Raw genomic sequence first — 22,440 nt, 5'->3', positions numbered from 1 at the left:
TTCACATTAAAAACAAGCAATTTTTTTTAACATGTCAACATCCCCACCTTGTATGTCCCTGAAAAGTTCCTTAGTAAAATAAAAATAGGAAAAACCCCACCCCTTTCTTCACAAAACCACACATTTTTACTTTTAAACCCTGAGCATAGTCTTCCCAGAAAGACTGATCAATTTTGCAACGACAGTATCTTCAAAAAGCCTTACCTGCAAAACTTGGTTGCCAGGGTTCCTTGGCTTGTCTCTTCCAACTTCGGTCACATTGAGTGGTAGGAGATGTTTTCTAGGTTTTCCATCTGAACATAACCAAACTCCTCATGCACTCATCATCATATATAAAAATATTCAATTATCATTTTATGTCTCAGAATAGTTTGAAGGGACAGGACTGAAGACAAAGCAGCAAGAAAGATAATGATGGAAATTATTAAAGACTAAAAAAAGGAAAAACATTTCAGTGCTTTATAAAATGAATCTTTAGCCAATCCCTGATATTTCATGACCAACTCCTTTTTCTAGCATAGAACAAAAGCAAAGTGATTTCACTTACCCCGAGGGTTGAGCTCGACAAGATAAGGGAGTTTATCCACCTGAGTCACACTGTGCTCATGGGTTTTGCGCAGATCATCATGAGAAACAGCTCTTGGACGACTTTTACTTCGCTGCTTCTGATTTTCTTTCCGACGACGCAGCTGAAAGATGACATGTCCTAAACCAAAATGGGAAAAAAGTTGAAGCAAATGTAAAAATAAATAAGAAGCAAAAACAAAACAGAATGATGTAAAATGAACATAAAGCCACAAACTCTTAAACACATGCAGCAGACACACATCTTATGTTTGTCCTCTCTTTAAATGAATATCTCAGTTTTCAGTATAATGTAAACAAACCTCTGTTTTCAGGATGCTGCATAACTATGGCCAGAGGACATTCGCTGTCATCTAAAACCCTTTCATCACCAGCACTGTCTCCATGATACTCACGACTACCAGGAGGCAACAATACCTGAAAAAGACAGATGAGCAGCTACAGCCTCTCAACATCAACAAGTGACCAAGGACATGTATAGGTGGATTGCTGTCTGCCAAGACCAACGCTTAGCCTCTTGCGAAGTGATCCGCTGTTAGTCTTGGCGAGCCTAAACAATGAATGTGACTGAACCGGATGCTTTGTACAAACCTGTCTCGTTTTAGTACTTAATCTAAAATGTGAATAAACTGGAAACTTTGTACACACCTTTAGTAGTTTTAGTAGTTAACTGGAAAAAAATCGACTGCCAGCAGTCCAGAAATATAAATTCATGTAGTGACTGGTGGGCATGGTCCCCTCTATAAACTGTGTGCATGACTATCCCCCTTTTGTTGAAATTTTTATTCTGATTGTTTATCTCACAATACTTAAGAAAAACAAAAACAAAAAAAGAAAAAGTTTAGTTTGGGCTAAGCATAAAGTGCCCAGAAAGCCCACTGGCAAATCTGGCTGTTGCTTTTTGTTTTGTATTTTTTTGTGGTGGAATATGCATGAATGCTGTATGTAGCATAGTGTGTGTACTATATCTCTGACTTCAGAATGTAATGTTTTGTCACACACATGATTGCTGTTGGAATTAATCCTAGCCAGCAGCCTTGATGTAGAAAACTGTAGGAGATTTTGAAATGACAAATGAAGGTGGGTCAGGCGGACAAATGCACTACATTAGACTAAGCCTACATTAAAACAAAAATAGAAATAACAACATACAAAGTGTTGTCTGGAGGAAAATTTTACTTTTGGAGGGTGTGTCCAAGCATAAATCTTCCTTGTCTAAAATTACTATACACTAGAAACCGCTTATGACCCTAGTGGGGTAAGACAATGCCTGATCTAATACTTAGCACTTCTTTTGATCAAAGGAGTTTCTGAAAATGTGACATCTTTATGGTTTGTTCAAAGGATATCCATTTCAAATAGCTTTCTGTATCTCAGACTTTCTCTTAACCTTAAGGACCATCCCTTATTACCAAGTATGTGAGTTTTGTAAATGCAACTTTTGAATGGAAAATGTAGTTACAATAAGGTGATCTCTACCTGCTCTGTACAAGGATCATAGTTGCAAGGAGATGTGAAGGAAGTCAGCATACCCCATCTCTCACTTTCTCCACCACAGCATACTGCTAACACTTCACCTGTGCCCGCCCACCTGCTGTTTGCACAGAGGTCTCTGATCAAAGGATCTCCCTGTCTCCCTCCCCAACCTCTGCCATTGTCAGGGGTGTCACCCCTTTAACTCCTCTGCACCCTACATTGCTCCCAACTGGGCCTCACGTCCACCTACAGGATCAATTTAAAGGAAGCCAATACTTAAAAAAAAAAAAATCTGTAAAAATCCGAAGTGGGATCACAAAAGATTTCACTTCCGGTGGAGGAACGAGGAACAAACGGGCGCAACCCTGTATGGTGCATAAATGACATTCAGTCATGAAACTTACAACTTACAACAATGTACGTTTGTGGTTATTTTGTAATGTGGTGATTTTTGTAACATGATCCCTAGTTCATGTGTCTGCACTTTCACTGGACCCCAGCTGAACCGACAGCCAGCAGATTTCTTTTGATGTTTGTCGGGAGATTCAAATCTTTTTTCTTCCCGTGCTCGGGGTCCATGTACTGATCAGACAGATACCACGCTAATGCCATCTGCACTGACGACGATCTAAAATGGGGCTGAAGCAAAAGATAACAAGGGTTCAGGCGATCAAATCAAACACTTCGTAGACCCAGTCACGCGTGAGGCGGCAACGAGCTCGATTTTTATCCAATCAAAGTGAGACAATGTCGACTTCCGCAGACCTGCTTGTAGCTCATCTCTACACCACCCCACACCTCACCGCTCATCTCTCACACCTCACCTCCACCGTTCATCTCTACATCTACCACCCCACACCTCACCCCCACCGTTCATCTCTACACCTACCTCCCCACACCTCACCCCCACCGTTCATCTCTACATCTACCACCCACACCTCACCCCCACCATTCATCTCTACATCTACCTCCCCCAGTACCAAAGCGCAATGTCGTGGCGGCTACTAAATCTCGGTGTTACCCACAGGTATGCATCGAATGCAAGGCTCAAGGAAAACATCTGCTGCTTTCACACCCAGCAAAAGATCAAGCGACCAAAGCCGACTCCAAGTACCTGAGTCACTGCAAAAGGCGCCAGTAACTGCGCGCTTGTTGCTAAGATATGGCATTAACAAAGGTATCAGTGTCTCTAGGCACATCTACGTCAAATGTAGGTGAATCACCTTTTCACAGGTTGATGTTGCCTGTAACACAGTTCTCAGGTGATACCCTCTACCACCGCTGCTTTCTCTCGCATTTTGATACTGCAAACCCCTCTACACCCGTACATCAAATAATGGTAACCTGCACGTACTTCCCTCTACACCTGTAATCAAATAATCGTAACATAACTACATAGTACGCAACTGACCTCAAGAAAGCCATTATGGACCTGACAATACATAACACACCAACTGATTAACACCACACCTGGAGGGTGAAAATAGACCTTACAGCACTAAAGCAGCCTGAACTGCACGAAAAATAAAACAACAACAAAAAAGGTTTATGCAGGCCTGCTACAGGCACGGCAGGTGAGTTGGAGTTTTACACCGTGTCAGCAGCTGAGGCTATCTCATGGCGAGCACGGCAGGTGGCACGATCGGCATATTCGCCAAGATTCACATCGTATCATGTGCTTGGGGTATGTTGGGCGGCCAAAATACATTGAAGAAAAATGTTTGTTCTACTTTTTTGAAACAAGGGGATTTGAGTGTACACAGCAGCGTGCGTAACAACTTCCTGCAGTAGTCAAGGTGACCCTTTGTGTTCTCCTCACACCCCTACTTCCACTTTTCACACCAGACCAAGCCGGCTCCTCAGCAAGAAAATCTGTGGAATCCCGCTAAGCACAGCGCTTCCTCCCGCTCTACCTGTAAAACAAAGCGCCTCCCCCCTGGTGTGTGTGTGTTTGCCTAATCTCACGATCTCCAGACAGAGGTCAGTATTATGCCAAGTGTGCTCTCACACTGCTCGTGTAACCACGTGCTGGTTTCACCAAGTTCGTGCTCTGAATTTCTTCCCGCGGAGCAAGTTCTGAAGTTAACTGTAGTGTCACGATCGTCTGTAACAATAAACAGTCTAAGGTGCAGGCTAATAAAATGCTAGGCGGGAAAATGCGTCGGGACTAACGACAGTCTTTTATTCTTCGCCATCAGGGTTCAAGGAGGAAGCAGAGGTTCTCACCCTCCCCCCCCCTCTTTTCAAGCCCTCCACCTTCCCCCTGGGTTACAGGTGACTTTGCAGCGATTTACCTGAACCGCTTCTCAGTCTCATGTTCAGTGGTATTGTGAGTTGGTGTGTGTCGTGGTGACAGATATTAAGCCGATTACATCGGACAGCACTGAGCTAGCTGCCGGCAAGGAAATGCGCTACAGAAATTATTTTATTTTTAGATTCCATGTTCTGGTTCTTCTAGTACATTCCTGACATCAACTCTTACCTCGCTGTATACATCGGCTCTGGTGAGAGATGCCAGATTCGATGTCTAAAGAGATTCTTAGCATCAAGTCTTGGTTCAATAAATAATTCTGAACGAAGATGATGATTATTAACTGCCAAATCACTCATACACCGACCAGCAGTCTGTAGTATATATACCTAAATAAGCCAACAACCTCGACAGCAAGAAAATACATCAAGTTCCTCTGCCAAAAATCACTTTACACACGATTTCAAAAGCCAACATGTGATTTACGCTGAACTCTTGTCAATTATCTCTTTAAAGGAAAATTATTGTTTTAAACACATGACTTTTTTTGGCAAATTGACACAAAAGACATTTCATGATATAGTCACATTTAAAATGTGGCCGATGATGAAGGCCCTTTAAATGTAATGCACAGTTTGATTCCTATTTCAACCTAACGCCGGGTTTTTAAAGAGTCACGTGATCGGTGGGCCTGATAGTGACTGACCTCCACCAGGCAGTACTCCTCCGGGTCCTCCTTCTCCAGGCCGTACTTCTCCATGGCCTCGCGCACCACCGCCAGGGTCGTGTCGGCCGTCGACAGCAGCAGCGTCTTGTAGGGGACATCAGGCCGCAACGACCCGCCATAGATCTTCAGCGTGCCCCCTGAAACATAGCATGTCAACTGATTACAACTGATTATGTGTCAAATCACCGATATGTGTCAAATTATCACCAACATGTGTCAAGCAAGCGTGAGTCAAACTATCACAGGTGTGTCAAATCGAGCAACTGTGGGTGTCAAATGGTTGTGTGTGAAAAAGAGAATAATAACCACTGGCGTCTTTTTTTTTTTAAGCTGTTTGGTGGAATGCTTAATTGTTAAAATACGACTCAAGGTGTATTTAAGTACTTTTGATTAAACTGGATTTTTTTCCTATTGAGAGTGTGAACAATAAAAAAAAGTTGCGTGTGGGTACACAGGTGAAAATATGAACACCTAGCGTTATATCCGACAGATGTTAGTATCAAAGAGCGCATGTCAGTCATGTGTCGTCCCCGCCCCTCACCCACCCTTTCCTCACCCATACCCAACACGGACCTGTCTATTCGTCCCAAATGCACGCTCTCCTTAATTTTGTAGGTGGACAACTCACCATAGCATCTAGATTTCTCTATTTTCTATCACAAGTACCTTAAATTCAGGTTAATTTACGTTAATTTGGTTGAAAGTTAATTTATCAAATGCGACTTAGTGTAAGGAATCATCAATCCGTAAAATTTTAACAAAAAATGTCCACAAATAACGAGTCTGGCGTGTCTGATGGAGCTGTGAGAGTATCGGAGGCGGCTGTCTACAAAGGAAAAATGGTTTAAATTTTTGTAACCGAATTTAAACTTCACTTTTCACAATAAATTCGGTAAGTGAACATCATTGTGTACACATTTTCACTAGACTTATTGTGTAGTCGCGGCGAGTTTTCGGCCCATCGCACAGTTTACAATTTTGAGACTGGCCCGTGAAGAAAAAAGTTGGCCCACCCCTGCCGTGAGGCACGTGATAAACAGGTTACTGCAAGTAAAGTACATCAAGCTGTTATTGCTGCTACGTCTGGTTACACTCTGGGATGTTTTTTTTCCTTTTATCTTTTATAAACTGTGTATCTGTTTCACTGCAGATATTCCTGGGTCTTGCGAGGGTAGGGGGATATGCGGGTGCGTGTTCGGTTTTGTACGTTTGTCAGCGTGGTGTGTGCGTCAGACTGCGTGCACGCTTCCACATCTGGTTAGAGTCAGACTGCATACACACCTTATTAACATCTGTGTTTGCCAAAGTAAAAACACTTGGTACGATCAGTAGAACCCGCTCCACTCACATCCTACAAAGCGCAATGTGGCTGCCACGTGCAGATCACGACCGTCAGCCATTACAAAACATCTCTTCTCTCAGCCCTCGCGGTCGCCTCGTACGTTTTCATTCAACGACTGAAAACAAAACGCCCCCACTAACGGTTCTGTGTCCCCTACCCCACCACCTACCCCAACTCACAGCTCGGCGACAGGCCCAACATGAGACAACGCGCTGCAGACCTGCCACCCCGAGTGAACACCTATCACGTGACCCCACCGGCGTGGCGTCAGGTGGAATGAGAAAGTCAGGAACGATTATCACTAGCACCGTCGCCTCTCGGTTGAGAAGGTCAAGCAGCGTTCTCCATACTGACGTAGGTGGCGCTAGTGGTACCAGCCACTCCACCCAGCACCCCCCTTTTGTGCGTTGGGGGAGGGGGGAAGGGTAAGCTTAGACTAACGAGCGTTTGTGTACGTTGAGGCATTCACGAATATGCACCCGCACGACAGTATCAGCTAAGGGGCTACCCGCAAACCACTGGGGTAGGACTTGAAAACAGTCACTGGGCATTCAAGACGGCGACCTTTCGAGATATCAGACTGGTCTGCCCCTAAACCCGCTCGCAATCAAGCCAACAAGTTTGTCAACCACTCCCCTCCCCATGCACCCCCTCAGGAAAACAAGCGGCCTGACACCCGCGATTCCCGATAAAGCAGACGATACGTGCGTGTCTACGGCCCTCGTGCGTGGCTCAAAAACAATGGCAGCCTCGTAAACATGGCAGCGACCGACGATTTACACCCTTCGGCACTACCGCACAGAAGAGTCGACAGATAATGAGCATTCCAGGTGTGAAGGAGATGTGTTCACACTGACATTAGCAGCTTTGACACACAACAATGCGGAAACTTCGCTGATGTCTCGCTGTTGCTGTCTACCGCTTTATTCCTCGGCTGTTTCTTCCATTAGGAATACCTTCCATTTTATGTCCTGGCAAATAACTGATATGGAACAGGTGAAAGCAGTCGACAGGATGTACTGTCTCCAAAAACTGGTGAACATATTACAGGACTGTCGTTACATCTCTTAGCTGCAAACTTTTTAATACATCCGGAAATACTGCAAGAAAATCTGTCTTAAAATGTATTTCAGGATGTTGTATGACGATTATGTCCATAATACTCGCAAAATGTAATACTGCGAGCTTGTTTTTTCGATTTTTGTTTTAAAAAAAGACCCTACATGTGGGGTATACCGTGGCCAGACTCGAGTAAGCCCAGACTAACTTCTTTTTCCATGCACTCCTTTCCGCTCTTTCGAACTCTGTGTTTCAGGATCAGTTCATAAGCATTACACGGATTTATTATTTATTTTTTGCTGAAAAGAGGTCCGTCAGAGCTACCCGTCTGCAGCAAAAACATCGCAATGACTACAGTTCAAAATGTCACAGCCTCCAGCAAGAACATGTCTGGTCAAGTGTGTCCCCCAGAGAAACTCGTGGATCCGAAGGCGTGAAGTGTGTCCCTCCTACCGCCTCGTAAGTACCCCGATCACGCACGCATAAATAGGAAACGATAAGGAACAATGCCAGAAAAGGTCATTCTTTACAATTATCACCCCTGGCGTTGGGTTTTAGTGCCAAGTCGTGGGGGCTGGCGGCGGTTAATATGGGGCTGGCTCTTGTTTCGTATACACCACCTACCCAGATTATGCACCGAAGAACAGGTCGCCCCCTAATCAAAAGTAAGCTTAAGCACGACGGAACGGATTCTGAGATATGCGATTTTGTTGTTAACTACATCATGCAATCGAAGCATTCAAGGAACAATCGCTACGCGGTCCATCAGCAGCAAGAAGACCACCACCAAAGTTGAGAGGTCTGGATGGTCCGTAGAGACAGGTGACCATGTTAATGACCTTTCTGAAGTCACAGACAGCTCCTGCGCCAATATTCTACTGACTGCTCGAGGTTTGTCGAAGTTTACATGTCAACAGTCATGTGTACGGTTAGCTAGCATGGTCCGTGCTATATAGAGACGCGCTTGTGTTTTAAAGTTCACAGGTAGTATACTATGATGAATAATAGTTTGTAAAATAATTTGAATACTTTTAAGTACCGGTACTACACTCGACAGATAAAATATGCATGCTACAGGTAGAATAACGTGTGAATTCAGTAGTTAGTATACAAGTATACTACAGCTGTAATATAAATATAAAACGAAAGGGAGGCAACACTTCAAGTGCAGGTTGTCTCCCTTTAACGACAGCAGACGCAGACACCTGACGATACCTGTACTTGACTGTAGGTCGTAGGGATAGCCGACAACATATTCAAGTTCCTCTTTCTCTCCCATGGACAATGAAAAATGATAACATCACAAAGCAGAGGGACAAGTTATCGGCAAGATGGCAGAAAATTGAACTGACACCTCCAGAAAAACTACTGTTCCGACAAAAACTACAACAGGGTTAGTGTAGTGGGTAGAACACTCGTTTGTCACCACTGCAGTGAGCGGGACTCAGGTTCACATCTCGTCTCGGGACACTCTGTGACACCTGTCCACAGGGCTGGGCGTCGGGGATTTTCTGCGGGTACTCCGGTTTCGTCTTCCCTTTCTCTCCCCCCTTAGTGCGAAATGGCCGCAAGATGAAGCACTTTCCTACTAAATAAAGCAATCAACCACAGAACAACAGCTACCCCCTACCGAAACTTCCCTCATCCCTACTCTTCTCGCGGGGCAGGTGCTCTGGGCCCCACACCAATCGACTCTCCACTGCCCAGTGATCTTCCCTTCAGTCTCCCCCCAGACTCTCCCTCTCCTCCCTCACTCCCCCAACCCCTAATCAGATTTTGTGCAGCAGCACGCGTCTCTCTGATCAGTGTTGTCTCATCGATCGTCACAACCCTGGCATCTGCTGTCCGTCAGAGACCCAGGCACATGGTTTCTAGGAAACAGAAAAGATGGTGGCAGCTTTTGACACAGAGGTCAGGCGTGGTACGGAGGCTGTGGTAAAGCGTGGGTAGAAGATGAAGCACCAGTCACACACGAGGTCTTAGTATACACCTGTACAGGTGCTCACCCCAATATACAGCTGCACGAGTGCTCATTTTCATAATATACACCCGTGCAGGTGCTGATCTTCTTAATATACACCTGTACAGGTGCTGATCATAATATACACCTGTACAAGCTGCTTCTGCTGCTTTTTCTCCTCCCCACCCTTCCCCTTCCTACCTGCACGCGCCTTCACTCTGACCTGTCTCTAGCTGAGGCTGTGGGCTGCAGGTGAATGACGCACGAGGAGCAGATAAGTGAGGGATCAAAGCTACACAAGGAACAATCTGTCAGAGGGTGGAGGGCACGCGGTGGGGGTGGATGGGGGAGTCTTGGGGAGGGCTTCCCAAGAGCACTAGTGTGCAAGCAGCGACCTCTACTTCTTTGAAAAGCTTTGAGTAAAGGTCGTTTTGCACACCGCTCTAACCTGTCAGAGGGACGTGGAGTCAGACGCCTGTGGTGGACGCAGAATGGTTCCTGTGTGATTCTCGGGATTCCATATTACTGACCACCGATATAGGATGTGAGTGTGCGCTGAGTGCTGGAGGAACACACGGAAAAGTCCACAGGTTGAACAATTTAAACTCTCCTCCTGTCAGAGGGGGGACTAATGTCCGGGTTGGTGGGGGAAGGAGGAAAAGAGTATAGGGCCAAGAAAATGCGAACAGGAATGCAGACAAGTGTCACGCGGAGGGAAGTAAAACCTGTGTCAAGAGGTGGGGGAGATGTCAGGAGTGACAGACGGTGGAAAGGAAGTGCGCCATGTGAGGTTAGGAACGAGGGCTGTGTGGGCAGACAGCGTGACGGCTTGGCTCACGGAAACAAACTGTAGCCTCCCTCCACCCACCTCCCAGATAACCTGCACACACCTGAATGCTTAAAACGGGGGGGGGGGGGGGCTGTATAAATAAAAATGAAGACTGCGCAGTGGACGTAAATTTTAATGTTCCAAGCGCGAGGCACGTTTCAGCTGTTTTCCCCCCTCCACATTCATATTCATTTCTTTTGCAAATCCAAAATATAACCTTCAGATTTAGATAAGAAAAATCACTTTAAAAAAAAGAAGGAAAGAAATAAAATTAAACACTGAAAAGAGGTATGCTACGTACGAAATGAAAAGCAGTGACCTCCTCCATCAGTTTTATTTTACTACCTGCCACTTGTCGAGGGTTTAAAACTGGTCCGCAGAGGTTGCTGTGGGTTTGCGAGGAAAATAAATCAGACTCAACGGCTTCCGAGCGGAGGGAGAGGACTCCCCTACCTTCAGAGCGACAAAAGCTCCCTGTGTGCAGGCTGCGTAATTAACAAGACAAATATTTCCCTGTTTTCTCCCCCGTCTTTCCCCTACTTTCCCTGGCCACACTGATCCAGCTTGTCTTCCCCCCCACCCCCAAGACCCGAGACACCCACACAGCAGCAGGATGCACATGGGAGGAGGGTTGTGTGTGTTAAACTATACACTTCTCACCTGAACTTCGCACCATGGCGGTAATCTCCCTATTAAAATGAGAACTACTTGTTCATTGTGACAGTCGTAAACAATCTCCCCATAAGACAGGGACTCTTCCTTTTCCACCTTCCCCAACCCCCGCAAAAAAATAAATAAAATAAACAACCCAAACGACGCAGGCTGCCTTCCCTGTGCACACCGTAGTGTGGACAACAAGTGTTTCAACTGCGAGCCTCCAAGCTGCAGGGGGATGCTGCCTATCTGTGTTGTGTGCTGCTAGGTTTTCAGGGCACACAAACAAATACAAGCAGACTGAAAAAAGCGGGCATTTATACTCGCCATGGATGTAGTCTGCACCCAGTCGTCAAGCCAGGGTTATAAATACTGAGAGACTGCTTGAAGTAGGGGAGATATTTCAACCGAAACAGAGCAAATCTTTGCTGAGTGTCGGTGCAGTTCTCGATCAATCAATGTAGTCGATTTGTGCAATAGCACAGTGGTAAAGCAAGTGGGTTAGTCGGTTGATGTTGAGTTTACACCGTGCACAGGTGACGTGGGGTCCAAGGAAGACTAAGGAACACAATGAAGGAAAAAACAAATGCTACGGTCTCAACAGATACCCACCCCCGCTTCCTCAGCATCTCTTTATCACCAACTCAGTGATGGCAAACTCTAGTTTGGAACCACACCCGGAGCTAACTGTATTCATCATAACTCACGGCAGATGATACACCCTCGCAACCAGCACCCCATCCCTCGCACGTGCGGTGTTATGGCGTTCGTTCGCAACACCTCACGTGAGGCTGTAAATAGACATCAATGGACGGGCGGAGATCCTGCTTCCAAGGCGCACAACGGACATCAGGTGGCGGGCAACGACAACAAAGCAGTTGCACATGTGTCTTAACACAGTGTCCACTGTGATGTCACACAATTTGCCACACACTCATGCACTCGACAAAGTGCTGTGTTCAGCTGTAACTGATAGCTGTATCCTAGCGCATGGCACTCAGCCGACCCGCTAATGTTTCATACATATTTTGTCTGAATCACTCATCCGGATAGCGTGCACAGTGCAGCCGGCCCCAGTCTCCCAGCTATTCTGAAATGACCAGGACTGTCAGCAATGAAAATGTAGCTAGAGGGAGATGGGCTCCTCCCTCATAAAAATGGGCCCCCAGCAAAATGCGGTCTCTTAACGCATCTCCTCAAAAGAACTAAAAAGAAAAAAATAAAGATTAAAGGATGATTTGTATCCTTTATCAAAAATGCTAACGGTGTTATCATACAAAAGAATGTGTCCCTCTGGGACACAAATCTCGACACTCAAAATCAGTGGCATAACTCTGTGCCATTAATGTCAACATGGGACTCTCCCTCTCTCTGTGTGCATGTGTGTGTGCACCAGAACTCTTCTCAACTTATTGTCCTTATTATGATATTTTCTGCTTCAACAATTCAAATCTCTAACAATTGTTTTCCACTGCTTGTGTTGTGCTGACAGCATCAGGCACACCAATGGAAGCCTTGCTGTAGTTTTGACAGATCTGACTTTCAATGCAAAACAAAGTGAAAATCTACCTCACTAGTCAGGGTCACCCAAACCATCCTTGTTGTACACTTAGTGACATGTGTCATTTACATGAGACATCATCTGGTATAAAGACTGTTGCCAAAATAGCTTGTCTGGATTTGTCCTTCTGCCTTGAAATGGCACAAAACAGGTAACTGCAGTTCTGTTCTTGCTCAAAGGGACAGAGAGTGGGGCACTACCTTGATTGCTGCTATCTACATAATCCTTCTATTCACCATAGTGTACCTTTATTATGGCTAGGAAAATCAGACTGACATCAATATTAAATTAAATAAAAAGAAAATGTTTTTTTAAAAAATGCTACACTAGCTTTCACATCAGTATCATCACTCAAAAGCGAAACATCAACCACTTCTCAGTCATGTGTAAAAATGTCAAAGGGTTGCCAACTAGTTTTTGGCAACTGGCTGTTGGCCCATTCACAAGTTATGAACTATGTCCAAACAAACAATAGCTATATCAACAGTAACAATGCTCAATGCTGAGTGTTATTCCCTAAAGCATTTCACCTGCATAGAATCTCTTAATCAAAAACAAGATTCTGACTTTTAGAAACACTGCAAACAGTGGGGTGAACCTTCTAATGAAGGACTTGTGCCAAATCAAAAAAACAGCAGGTGCCAAAAAACTTTACTACAACCAAAGAAAAAACCCCCCTTACCAGAATCTGGTCCACCCTCTCGACTCTGCATCTGTGCCAATTTTTTTTCCAGTTTCTGCTGACGCCGGCGTCGCATAACAGCTTCTGGGTTGGAGATGCTGCGAGTGAAGCTGGACTCTGGTGCCTCACTGTACAGTTTACCTGCCATCGAATCATCCTGCTTTGCTAGTTCCTGATCTCGCTTCTTCTTCTCTTTTTTCTCTCGCTTAGACAGTTTTCGTTTGAAGTTGGGATTGGTCTCTTCCTTTGGTGGAAATCCTAGTTTTGTTCTATCCTGCAAAAACAGGAGGAAAAAACAAAACTTGTAAGATACTGACAATCATTTCATACAAATAACATCAAAACATACTCCATGAACTATGTAAACATAAAGAGGTCAGATCACTGACCCCTTTAGGGATGTCTACAATGCTGTGCAAATTGGGTTCCAGTGAACAAATCCTTGCATTATATTGTTAAAGTTTATACAGGTAAATAAAGCCTTTTTCCTAGTCTTAGACCTAATTACTTTTTGAAAAACTTAAACAAAATTTGCATGGAAAAAAAACAAACAAAATATAATGGTAAAGCATGAACTTCAATCAATATTTTAAGCTGCTTACCGGTTTCCCCTAATATTACCATTCAAAATACCCAATATTACATGCTGGCACTTATTTCCCCCACCCAATACTCCCTTTCCAAATACACTTCTTTCAAAATGTACTGCTGAGTTGGAAACAACCTAAAGATTGTGTTGATGTGTATTTAAGGAGTAAATGAAAATCTGCCCTTTCTAGAAGTCCTTTTTAAAAAAATACAGGAATAAAAAACTGATTTTAATGAATAGAAAACCTTAAAATTTAAATAGTGTCGGCTTGTATAAGTATCTGGAATGTACTGCAAATGATCAACTTACTCTGACAGTTTCCTCATTCTCATTTTTTAACAGAAATCGGCCTTCACGCACATCCTTGCCCCAGTTAAGCTGCACCCACAAAGGTTTCTCCAAGTCTGCCAGGCGTCTTTCTTCTGCATCATCAATAAACCATACCAGAATTAATACATGCAATACCAAAGCAATCAGCTTCTCTAGGAGTCAAAAGATACAATAAAAAATTTAAGAATCCATAAAGTTTCTTTTTGTACTCTTTTAGGGATTTCAGGGAGTTTTCTTATATAAAATGTGTTGCTGACACGAATACTCAGTGGCAAATTAAAAAAAAAAAACACCCACAAGTTAAGAACCTTGTTCAGATTTTTTTCAGTAACAGAACCTCCACAGTTATTGCTCCCTTCAAAGCATCAGGTTTTCATTCAGGTTGATGACCTGACTGAATCCTATAAGGTAACGAAACAAGAGCAGCAGGTAGGCATCTAAAGTATATTTCATGTCCCGGCCAATGTGTTTAAATTTTATGTCAAACAATTGCCACGCAAGCCAGAATTCTCATCTGTTTAACTGCTGCTGAAAAATGATTTACTGGTTTGCTTATGATTACTCATAAAAACAACAATGATACTGACCTTTAAAAATACAGGTGGGACAGATGGGGACTATTGGATAACAATCAATGCTAAACAGAACGTACAGCATAAGTGCACAGCTTTAGAAACCTACCTCCATTTACATGGACCTCATACAAAGCATATTTATTCTGAGTGAGCATCCGCATGTCAGGACGAAACTTTTCAATGAGTGTTTCAATGACATCTTTAGTAGTGGCAGTGCTCGATACACGAACACACTTTGTAATGACGTTAGCTCCATCCCCACCTTGAAAGTAGAACCGCACGACACCATGGAACTCTAAATCCTGTTGACAAACAAACAAAAATCACATTTTGAAATTTATAAAACTAAGATGATAATACCAAAAAGAACTATATATTATGCTAAGCAACACATTTCAGTAAGGGTTAGGATACAAACTACAAATTATGATAACTCTTTTCACATTAAAGCTTTTAAGTTTTGTGAAGACATACAAAAGTCCTCCCAGATGAAGGTACTCTGTGATTAAATTTTAAAAGTGAAAAACAAATGTACTACTGAAGAGCTTGCGCATTTTCCCAAGTTTACACCTGTTCTTCCAACCTCTTGCAGCATACTGTTTATAACATTCATGACGATATCACATTCACATGCAACTTTAAATGTAAACATAGAACTCTTAGTATTAGCAACATTTATAACCATCAAATCTCTTTTCTCCCTTTAGCAACTCAACGTGCACTTTTCACAAGAAATTTCTTGTGCATGTGACATAGCGCTATTCCCATGAAGTGAATCCTAAAAGAAGATTATAAATGCCAAATGTAAGTCATAAATGTCTGTTACACGAAGAGACTTTTTTAATCATGCTTCTGAAACATTCTGCCACACCTTGTAACATTTCAAAAGCATTTAGCCACATCTCTCACCAATGGCTCTGTTTTACAAAATGCTTCCAGTCTCCCTAGCACTCAAACTCCATCAGCCATCTACTTTAAATCAACTGAAAAACAAGTCTTGGAAACTGCAAATCCACTTAAATCATGCACAGTTCAGATGTACCTGCATGTATACAATCCTAAACTATAGTTGCCAGTACCCCTCCTGAAATCTTATTGATCACAGCCTTCAAGGATATAAGGCCAAGCAGACATTTAAAGTGGCTGTAATGTTAAGGAGAACAGATGGAAGAGATCAGTACATCTTTATTAATCCTTTTTTTGAAATTATTTCTCTGCCATGTTACTATATCAAATGATACGTCAAGTATGACATTATATATAAGAAGACCCAGCGCTTTGAGAACAAGAGCCAGCTGTACGAGAACCTTCAAAGTCCTAGCCATGATTTGGTTGTATATGCTGATTGCTGCTGGAATAAAAAAGAGCAGATAATGTGGGGAACTCTAAACCTACCACTTCTATCGACGCATCTGGTATCGAAGTGAATAAGAGTCATCGATTAAAGTTGTAACCAGTTACCAGCTTGTCGCTGTACTGTTTTGCTATGCTCCCACCCCAGCACACTAGGCTTAAAGTCATGATGCTGCATATTACTGAAGTGTAGAGTAGTTGCAGCTCTGAGGGGGCATAAAAAGATGGAAGTTTTTTGAAACAGTAAAGGCGGGTATGCATTTTCTTGAGGTTTTTTTGGCAAGTTTATCATCGATTGTTATACCTAAATATTTGTAGCTGTCTACTCTTCTTACGATCTTATCTTTAATAAGTATGTCATCAAACTTAACCGTCTTTCCTGAGATCTACAATCATTTCTTTTGTTTTCTTCGTGTTAAGCTCTAAATAATTGTCACAGATGCATGCACATGCTGACATACACATGCACTGCCACATAAACCACTTTTTATGTAACGACATTGGATTCAAAATAAAAATGATAAAATAAGAGAAATGCATGAGAAGCTTTTATTTATTAATCTATTCCAATTTTTTTACAAATTTTGAAAGCTCTTCACTGGTTATTAATAATAATTGAATAAATTATAGTGAGGAGGCTATAAATTCATCACTGGTGTACTTTTTTCCGTTTTAACTCCAAAGAATGTGCAAAAAAGAAACAGTTATAGAAAAAAGGGTAAGGCAGCCAGGGGCACAAAGACTGGTGCCTGCCTGATAAGTGATAAATTGTCAGAGCAATGTGCATAGGACTTGGCTGAATCATAGCTAAGGCTTTTACAGGAACAGCTGTTGTCACTCCTAACAAACACATAAAGCCTACATTTTTATAAAGAAATGTACGATGGATTTTTCCCACTTCCTCAAGACACTAATGCAATGCATGCGTACACATACTGTAAAATGTTATGTGTCTAGCTCAAAAGAAAATGTTAAGGGTGAGAATTCCATTGTCTAGATGTTGATGGGGTTAAAGAATTGTACATTGGTTCACCATGTCTAGGACACAGCAAAACGAAAAAGTGCAAATCGCTCCTGTTGCCTTTTTAGAGATACCCTAATAATTCACTACCCACCAACTGCTAGATGGGATGTCTTCCAGTCACTGGAGTAATCCCCTGAACCTGTGATCTTCCTCTCTAAAGTGTACAAAGCACATGGCCCTGAACAATCAGTATTAAATAAGTTTTTTTTTTATTAAATAATAATGCACCCATGTCTTGCCACTATTTTCACACAGCATCCCTGTCTTTAGTACATAATCACGATGCCTACAAACACAAGAGGTCAGTTTTAACAGAGTGCATACCTATTTGCAAGCATGCTGATAAACATGTGATGTAGAGTGCATAAGAAATGAACAAGCCATCAAATGGAAAATACTTGGGCTCTAAAACTGTGATATACAATCAGTTCTTGAGCTATATACTCTTAAGCACGCCCCTCACTGAAAAGTAAAATTCTAGTGTCTCAAAAGAATATGTACAAGACAGCAATAACAGAAATGTTTTACAACCAGGTGTCAATCATAAATCCACATATTTATATGAAAAATAGCTGTATATCATTTCAAAAAGTTTTAAAAGTTGATTAAGTGCACTACAACACTGTTCACACAAACAGTAAAAGTTAGATATAAAAAAAAAAACTATTGCAACCAAATCCCCTGAGCCTAGAGTCAAGAAAAATAATTGTGCACATTGAAAAATATATCATGAAGATAAAACAGGAAGAACACATTACATTGAAATGGGGAAGGAAGTAAGTGCCATTATTTTTAATAACTTCTGGTGGTCACCAGGAAGTGCAAAGATATTCATTCCTGTCTTGCATGTCACAGTTTTGCAGTGGGTTATAGTTATTAATAAAACACAAATATCTACCTACAAAAAACAAAGTCCAAAGTTCCCCACATTTCTGCAAGTTGTTCAGTGGTTCACTTCTTATCAAAAATAGAGCACCTGATGCTGCAGGAAGCTTTTTAAAACAATGATTGTATAATGTATATACTGATATGAGCCATGAAACAGATGTTATAGTGTAGCCTGTCACAGCTATGAGAGACAGATGTAAAATTTTAGGGTGAGGACTGTGGAAAAAAAATGAAATCTTGCAAATGAGAATCTACAGAAACCAGCACTATTAACTACACAGGTGTTTCAGGACAACAGATACCAGAAATCTGAAACACACTTGTGTTCAGCATACTGAGATTTGTGACTGGGAAGTAGGGGTTACTGAGTTAATAAACACTAGGCTCAATCAGCTGAGATCACCTCTTAAATACAGCAAATAGTTTAGACATCAAGAGTTGGTGAGGTCTAAAGCTACACAAGGCTGAAGCTATTTTTGTAAACTTTCCTGTGCATCCTACCAATGATTATTAAATGTATTTAACACAACCAGCATTCTGCAGAAATGTGAAAAAGGGTTGTTCAATATGTGACAATATATGGAGAAAAACATTTGGCAAAAGACAGTGAACTAAGGCAAACCATTACTAATTAAGGTGTTTACAAAGTGCCCACTGTTATGTTACTACAACAAATGCATGCACACACATGCACACTTCTGCCTAAACAATGAAAGAAAATGCTTTTTAAGTTTACTCAGGCCTCAGGTAACAGATTGGAAACTTAAAAGCCTGGATGGGTTAAATCACCACTCTCTTATTAAATGGCACCTAATCACATCCTGCCACAATGGATTTTTAAGGTAAACATCTTACTTAATGGTGCTGGAGAAAGGAAAGATTATGGATTCCACTGGGTAGCTATAAATATCACAGAGGTCACACTGAAGTGACCACAGGTGCTCCAAAATAAATCTGCTTTTTCCAGAGAAGCAACAAGAGACCATAACTCACTGGTTGTAGACATGGCACATCTGACTATAAGTGCAAACTAGCAAAGCATCTACAGTCAGTTCCCTGACAGACAGACCTCTGACCTTTGGGTCACAAAAGTCAAGCATACCTTGTGGGAAACAATAGGGTCTCTGAGAGAAAGAGTCTTTCTTGCCTTCCCTCATTCCACAGCTACACATTTCAACACTGTGGGACCAAAGGAAGGAGCCCCAAACCCAAAATAGTCCCCCCAATTAATCTGGAGATACCTTTAGGGGCAAGGATGCTGGATTCTCACCCCTTCTACTTCTCTTTCTCATGCCATGGGCATGATTATCTCTTCAAACTGGCCATTCAGTGTCTTCCGCTCCATAAGATGATCTCCACTCTCATTTTTCCATCTTTGTATTGAATTTTCTTTTTTACAGTCCACTGAGTTCACTGATGAGAAGGGACACGAGCTTTGTCAAATGCTCTTTATTAACTTCTATTTCTGTCATTTTAAAGTACACTCTTGATGTCTGGTTACATTCTCCTAAGAAATTTTATACCAGAGATCTCATGGCCGATTAAGGGTTGAACAATACTACCCAATCACTATTCAAACTAATGGTTAACTTTCGCCAGTTTTTGAAATGTCAAAGTTTTTTTTAGTTTGTATTTTTCTTTTCTCTTTTATATAGGGAGAATGAAAGGTAAAAGAGATGTGTATCAAACTGCAGCAGAATTACAGTACTGTGATATGAAGGAAGATTTGTAATTTACATGGAAACAGCACATTTCAACTACAATGTTAGAGGAAAAGTGTTAAGTCTGTGAATAAAATAGGCCCCAAAAGTCAACTTCTGAATCAAGAAGTCACACTAAATCTCAACACCCTACATCCACTTCCTCTTTATCTAGGCTGATTCTTCTGAACAATACAATATTCTTTTCAGAACTCTTGTTTGAGCCTCACACTTTAGCAAACTGAAATTCCAAGCAACTAAGTAACACATATAGCTTTATACACCAACAAAGAAAGCTTCATATGAGCCAGCTGCACAAACATGGCAACCATAATCCAAAAACAAAGATGGAGATGGTTAGGGCATGTGTGCAGAATAAAACCAGAGGCACCATCTAAACCAGCCCTTCAAAAGAAAGCTCATGGCAAAATGAAATGTGGTCGTCCACAAGAATCATGGTCAGTAGTAAAAGAACTAAAGGACCAGAAACTAAATCTGGAACAACACAACTACATTTGCTGCTAACAGACAAAAATGAATGTCTCTAGTGGATGTCAGTGATGCAGTTATCTGTCATTCCTAAAGCCCATGTGGTCTTAGCAGTATGACCTTGTCTTCCTGCTTGAAACTGTTGAATGCAAATAACACCGGGTACTTTACCTGGGTTTTATCTATGGTGAATGTAACAAGCTGTCACAAAAACGAATCCAACTTCAGCAGGAAATCCACTTGACATATCTTAAGAATAGTTAATCAACAAGACACAACACTTTGCATCACACAGCTCTTTACATGTACCCAATACTATTGCTTTTATTATTACATCCTTGTTGCTCTGAACCAGAGAAATGGTCCTAAACTTCCATATTAGTTTTAAGCCTTCACCACAAGTGGTAGCCTTATAAACATCATAACATTAAAATGCCTCTGCAATAGTATTATGAGAAGACTGGTTCTAACTGTTGCATTATCTGATTACACATTATTTTAATTTTTTGAATTAACAGATACCTGACATCTCAACCAGATGATGAATGAGAATAAAAGCCAAATAACTGGAAAATAGCAAATAGCATGACAGGTGGATCAAGCAAAAACATTTTCCAAATCTTTCTGTTCACTGTAACTGCTTGCTGGGTCAACTTTAAAGTTTTAAGTTTAAAAGCAATACTGGTGATTGATCAATAACAATGTGTCCCCCTGCTGGCTTTTAAATATTCCTTAATGCTGTATTAATAAATGTAATTGTATTACACATAATCTGTATTATTAATCTGCTTCTGCGTAGAATATGTGTTGTTGGAACATGCATATCTTATTTAAAACCAGCATCAAAAGTAAAGTCATGACTTAAAACCTGAAGATTTTTCTGAGGTGCTGGATTTTGGTTAAATGACTGGGTTTAATTTATCAGGAACACACATGCCACACATTCCACGAATAACAGCAACTAGAGAGTTCTGAAGACCAGGCAAGGCGGGGCCCTGTCACCGCGGCCTTTCCCTCCCACACTGGGCTCTAACCCCCGACATAACCGGGTAATGAATCATGGCATACCCTGTCCCTCCCTTCACGGCACTGCCTTGCATCTTCAAACACTTTACACTCCAGGTAAATCTTTTTTCTTTCTTTTTGAACTCGTAGAGTCAATTTGTCAACGCCATTTGCTAAACGAGCGTGGGTGTAATGAGTCAGTCACATGACATGCGACGAAATCTTGTCCGTGGATTCAAAACCGACAGAAGCAGTTTTAAAAAGTTTTAGCCTGTCTCTGCGAAGTAGGCCACACTCGGAAACCCCAGCACAGGTGTGCTTCAAAGTGTGGTGCAGCGCACTAGCCACGAGTCACACCCAAGCCGACAGGTAAACTTACAGAAAGAGATGTGACAAAAGCTTGAGCCACCTCACGATACAGGTAAAGAAAACACGAGCAAAGCCAAACATTCACAAGCCTGCTACCTGATAAGGGGACCTAACCTGTATGGTTTTTTTTTTCAAGGTCGGCCATCTTGGTTTAGATGTTGACGCAAACCGCGTACAACAAAAATATTGTCACCTGTGATGACCAGGTAAAAGGCTCAGGTAGCAAAAGAAACTTTCAGCATGGCGGTAGACATTATTTTCCACCGATGGCATTTAAGAATGAAAACTAACGAAGCAAGATGAGAATTCTATCTTACCTCGTTGGGTTTGCTGAGTTCAAACAGTTCGTAGTGGTCCACATTCCACTGGTTAATCAGTTGGGTCAGTCGCTCGCGCTCAGGAGACTGTCTAGCCATTGTACAACTACCACACGCTCTCCTCCCTGCTCAGGTGTACTCCTACAAAAAGGGAAAATATCCTCTGAATCACATCACAGACACAGGCGAAAATACTCCAGCCCCTGCTGAAAGTCGGTCCGCACAGGAAAAACTTGCTGTTCACTGCATGTGTTCACGTACAGAAGTGTTGTGAGTCTCGTCTGCGTCCCCCGACCTGAGAGACGCTCGGCGCATGCGCGCAAAGGTGAACTGATATGCAAATGAGGCCCTGCGCGGCTCTCGGTGTTCACTCAAGCGTGCGTGCAGATTAGCGAGTTAACGAAGACGTTTATGAAGTGTCGAGCGCTCTTCCTCGCCAAGTGTCCACACGTGGGAGTGCTGTGGAGGTCCGTGGTGGCGGTCCTTCAGGTGTCACATGACTTCAGCACGCCGGACACGGGTCACGGAGGTGCGCTGTCGGTTTCAAACTGGAAAGTTCTGTTTATAGGCCTAGCCTTGTAACCGGGTTGTGACTGCTTTGGGTGTTAATTGTTTTTATTGTTCCCCAGTGTTGTACACCGTGCTGCTGTCAGGTGAGATATGAATACAAGACTG

General features: G+C 42.4%; 1 protein-coding gene across 2 annotated transcripts in view; it reads right to left on the bottom strand.

Moving 5' to 3' along the window:
- The window catches only part of LOC112565904 (afadin-like), a 40,114-nt gene extending 18,036 nt beyond the window's left edge, over positions 1 to 22,078 (bottom strand). The window contains exons 1-8 of one of the 2 annotated variants that reach the window (XM_025241780.1): positions 21,766 to 22,078; positions 14,727 to 14,922; positions 14,025 to 14,137; positions 13,127 to 13,400; positions 5,019 to 5,176; positions 888 to 1,002; positions 548 to 706; positions 205 to 293 (exon numbers count right to left, since the gene is read on the bottom strand). In XM_025241780.1, coding sequence (XP_025097565.1) covers positions 205 to 293; positions 548 to 706; positions 888 to 1,002; positions 5,019 to 5,176; positions 13,127 to 13,400; positions 14,025 to 14,137; positions 14,727 to 14,922; positions 21,766 to 21,864 — 1,203 coding nt within the window. In that variant the 5' untranslated portion in view covers positions 21,865 to 22,078. Of the gene's footprint in view, positions 1 to 204; positions 294 to 547; positions 707 to 887; positions 1,003 to 2,064; positions 2,299 to 5,018; positions 5,177 to 13,126; positions 13,401 to 14,024; positions 14,138 to 14,726; positions 14,923 to 21,765 lie in introns of those variants that run through there. The other variant, XM_025241781.1, reaches the window with a different exon arrangement.
- Between the last annotated feature and the right edge of the window lie 362 nt (positions 22,079 to 22,440).

Source organism: Pomacea canaliculata, linkage group LG6, assembly GCF_003073045.1.
Source record: "Pomacea canaliculata isolate SZHN2017 linkage group LG6, ASM307304v1, whole genome shotgun sequence".
Lineage (NCBI taxonomy): Eukaryota > Metazoa > Mollusca > Gastropoda > Architaenioglossa > Ampullariidae > Pomacea > Pomacea canaliculata.
The sequence above is the reverse complement of the archived record's forward strand: the minus strand, read 5'-3'. Positions and strand labels throughout refer to the sequence as shown.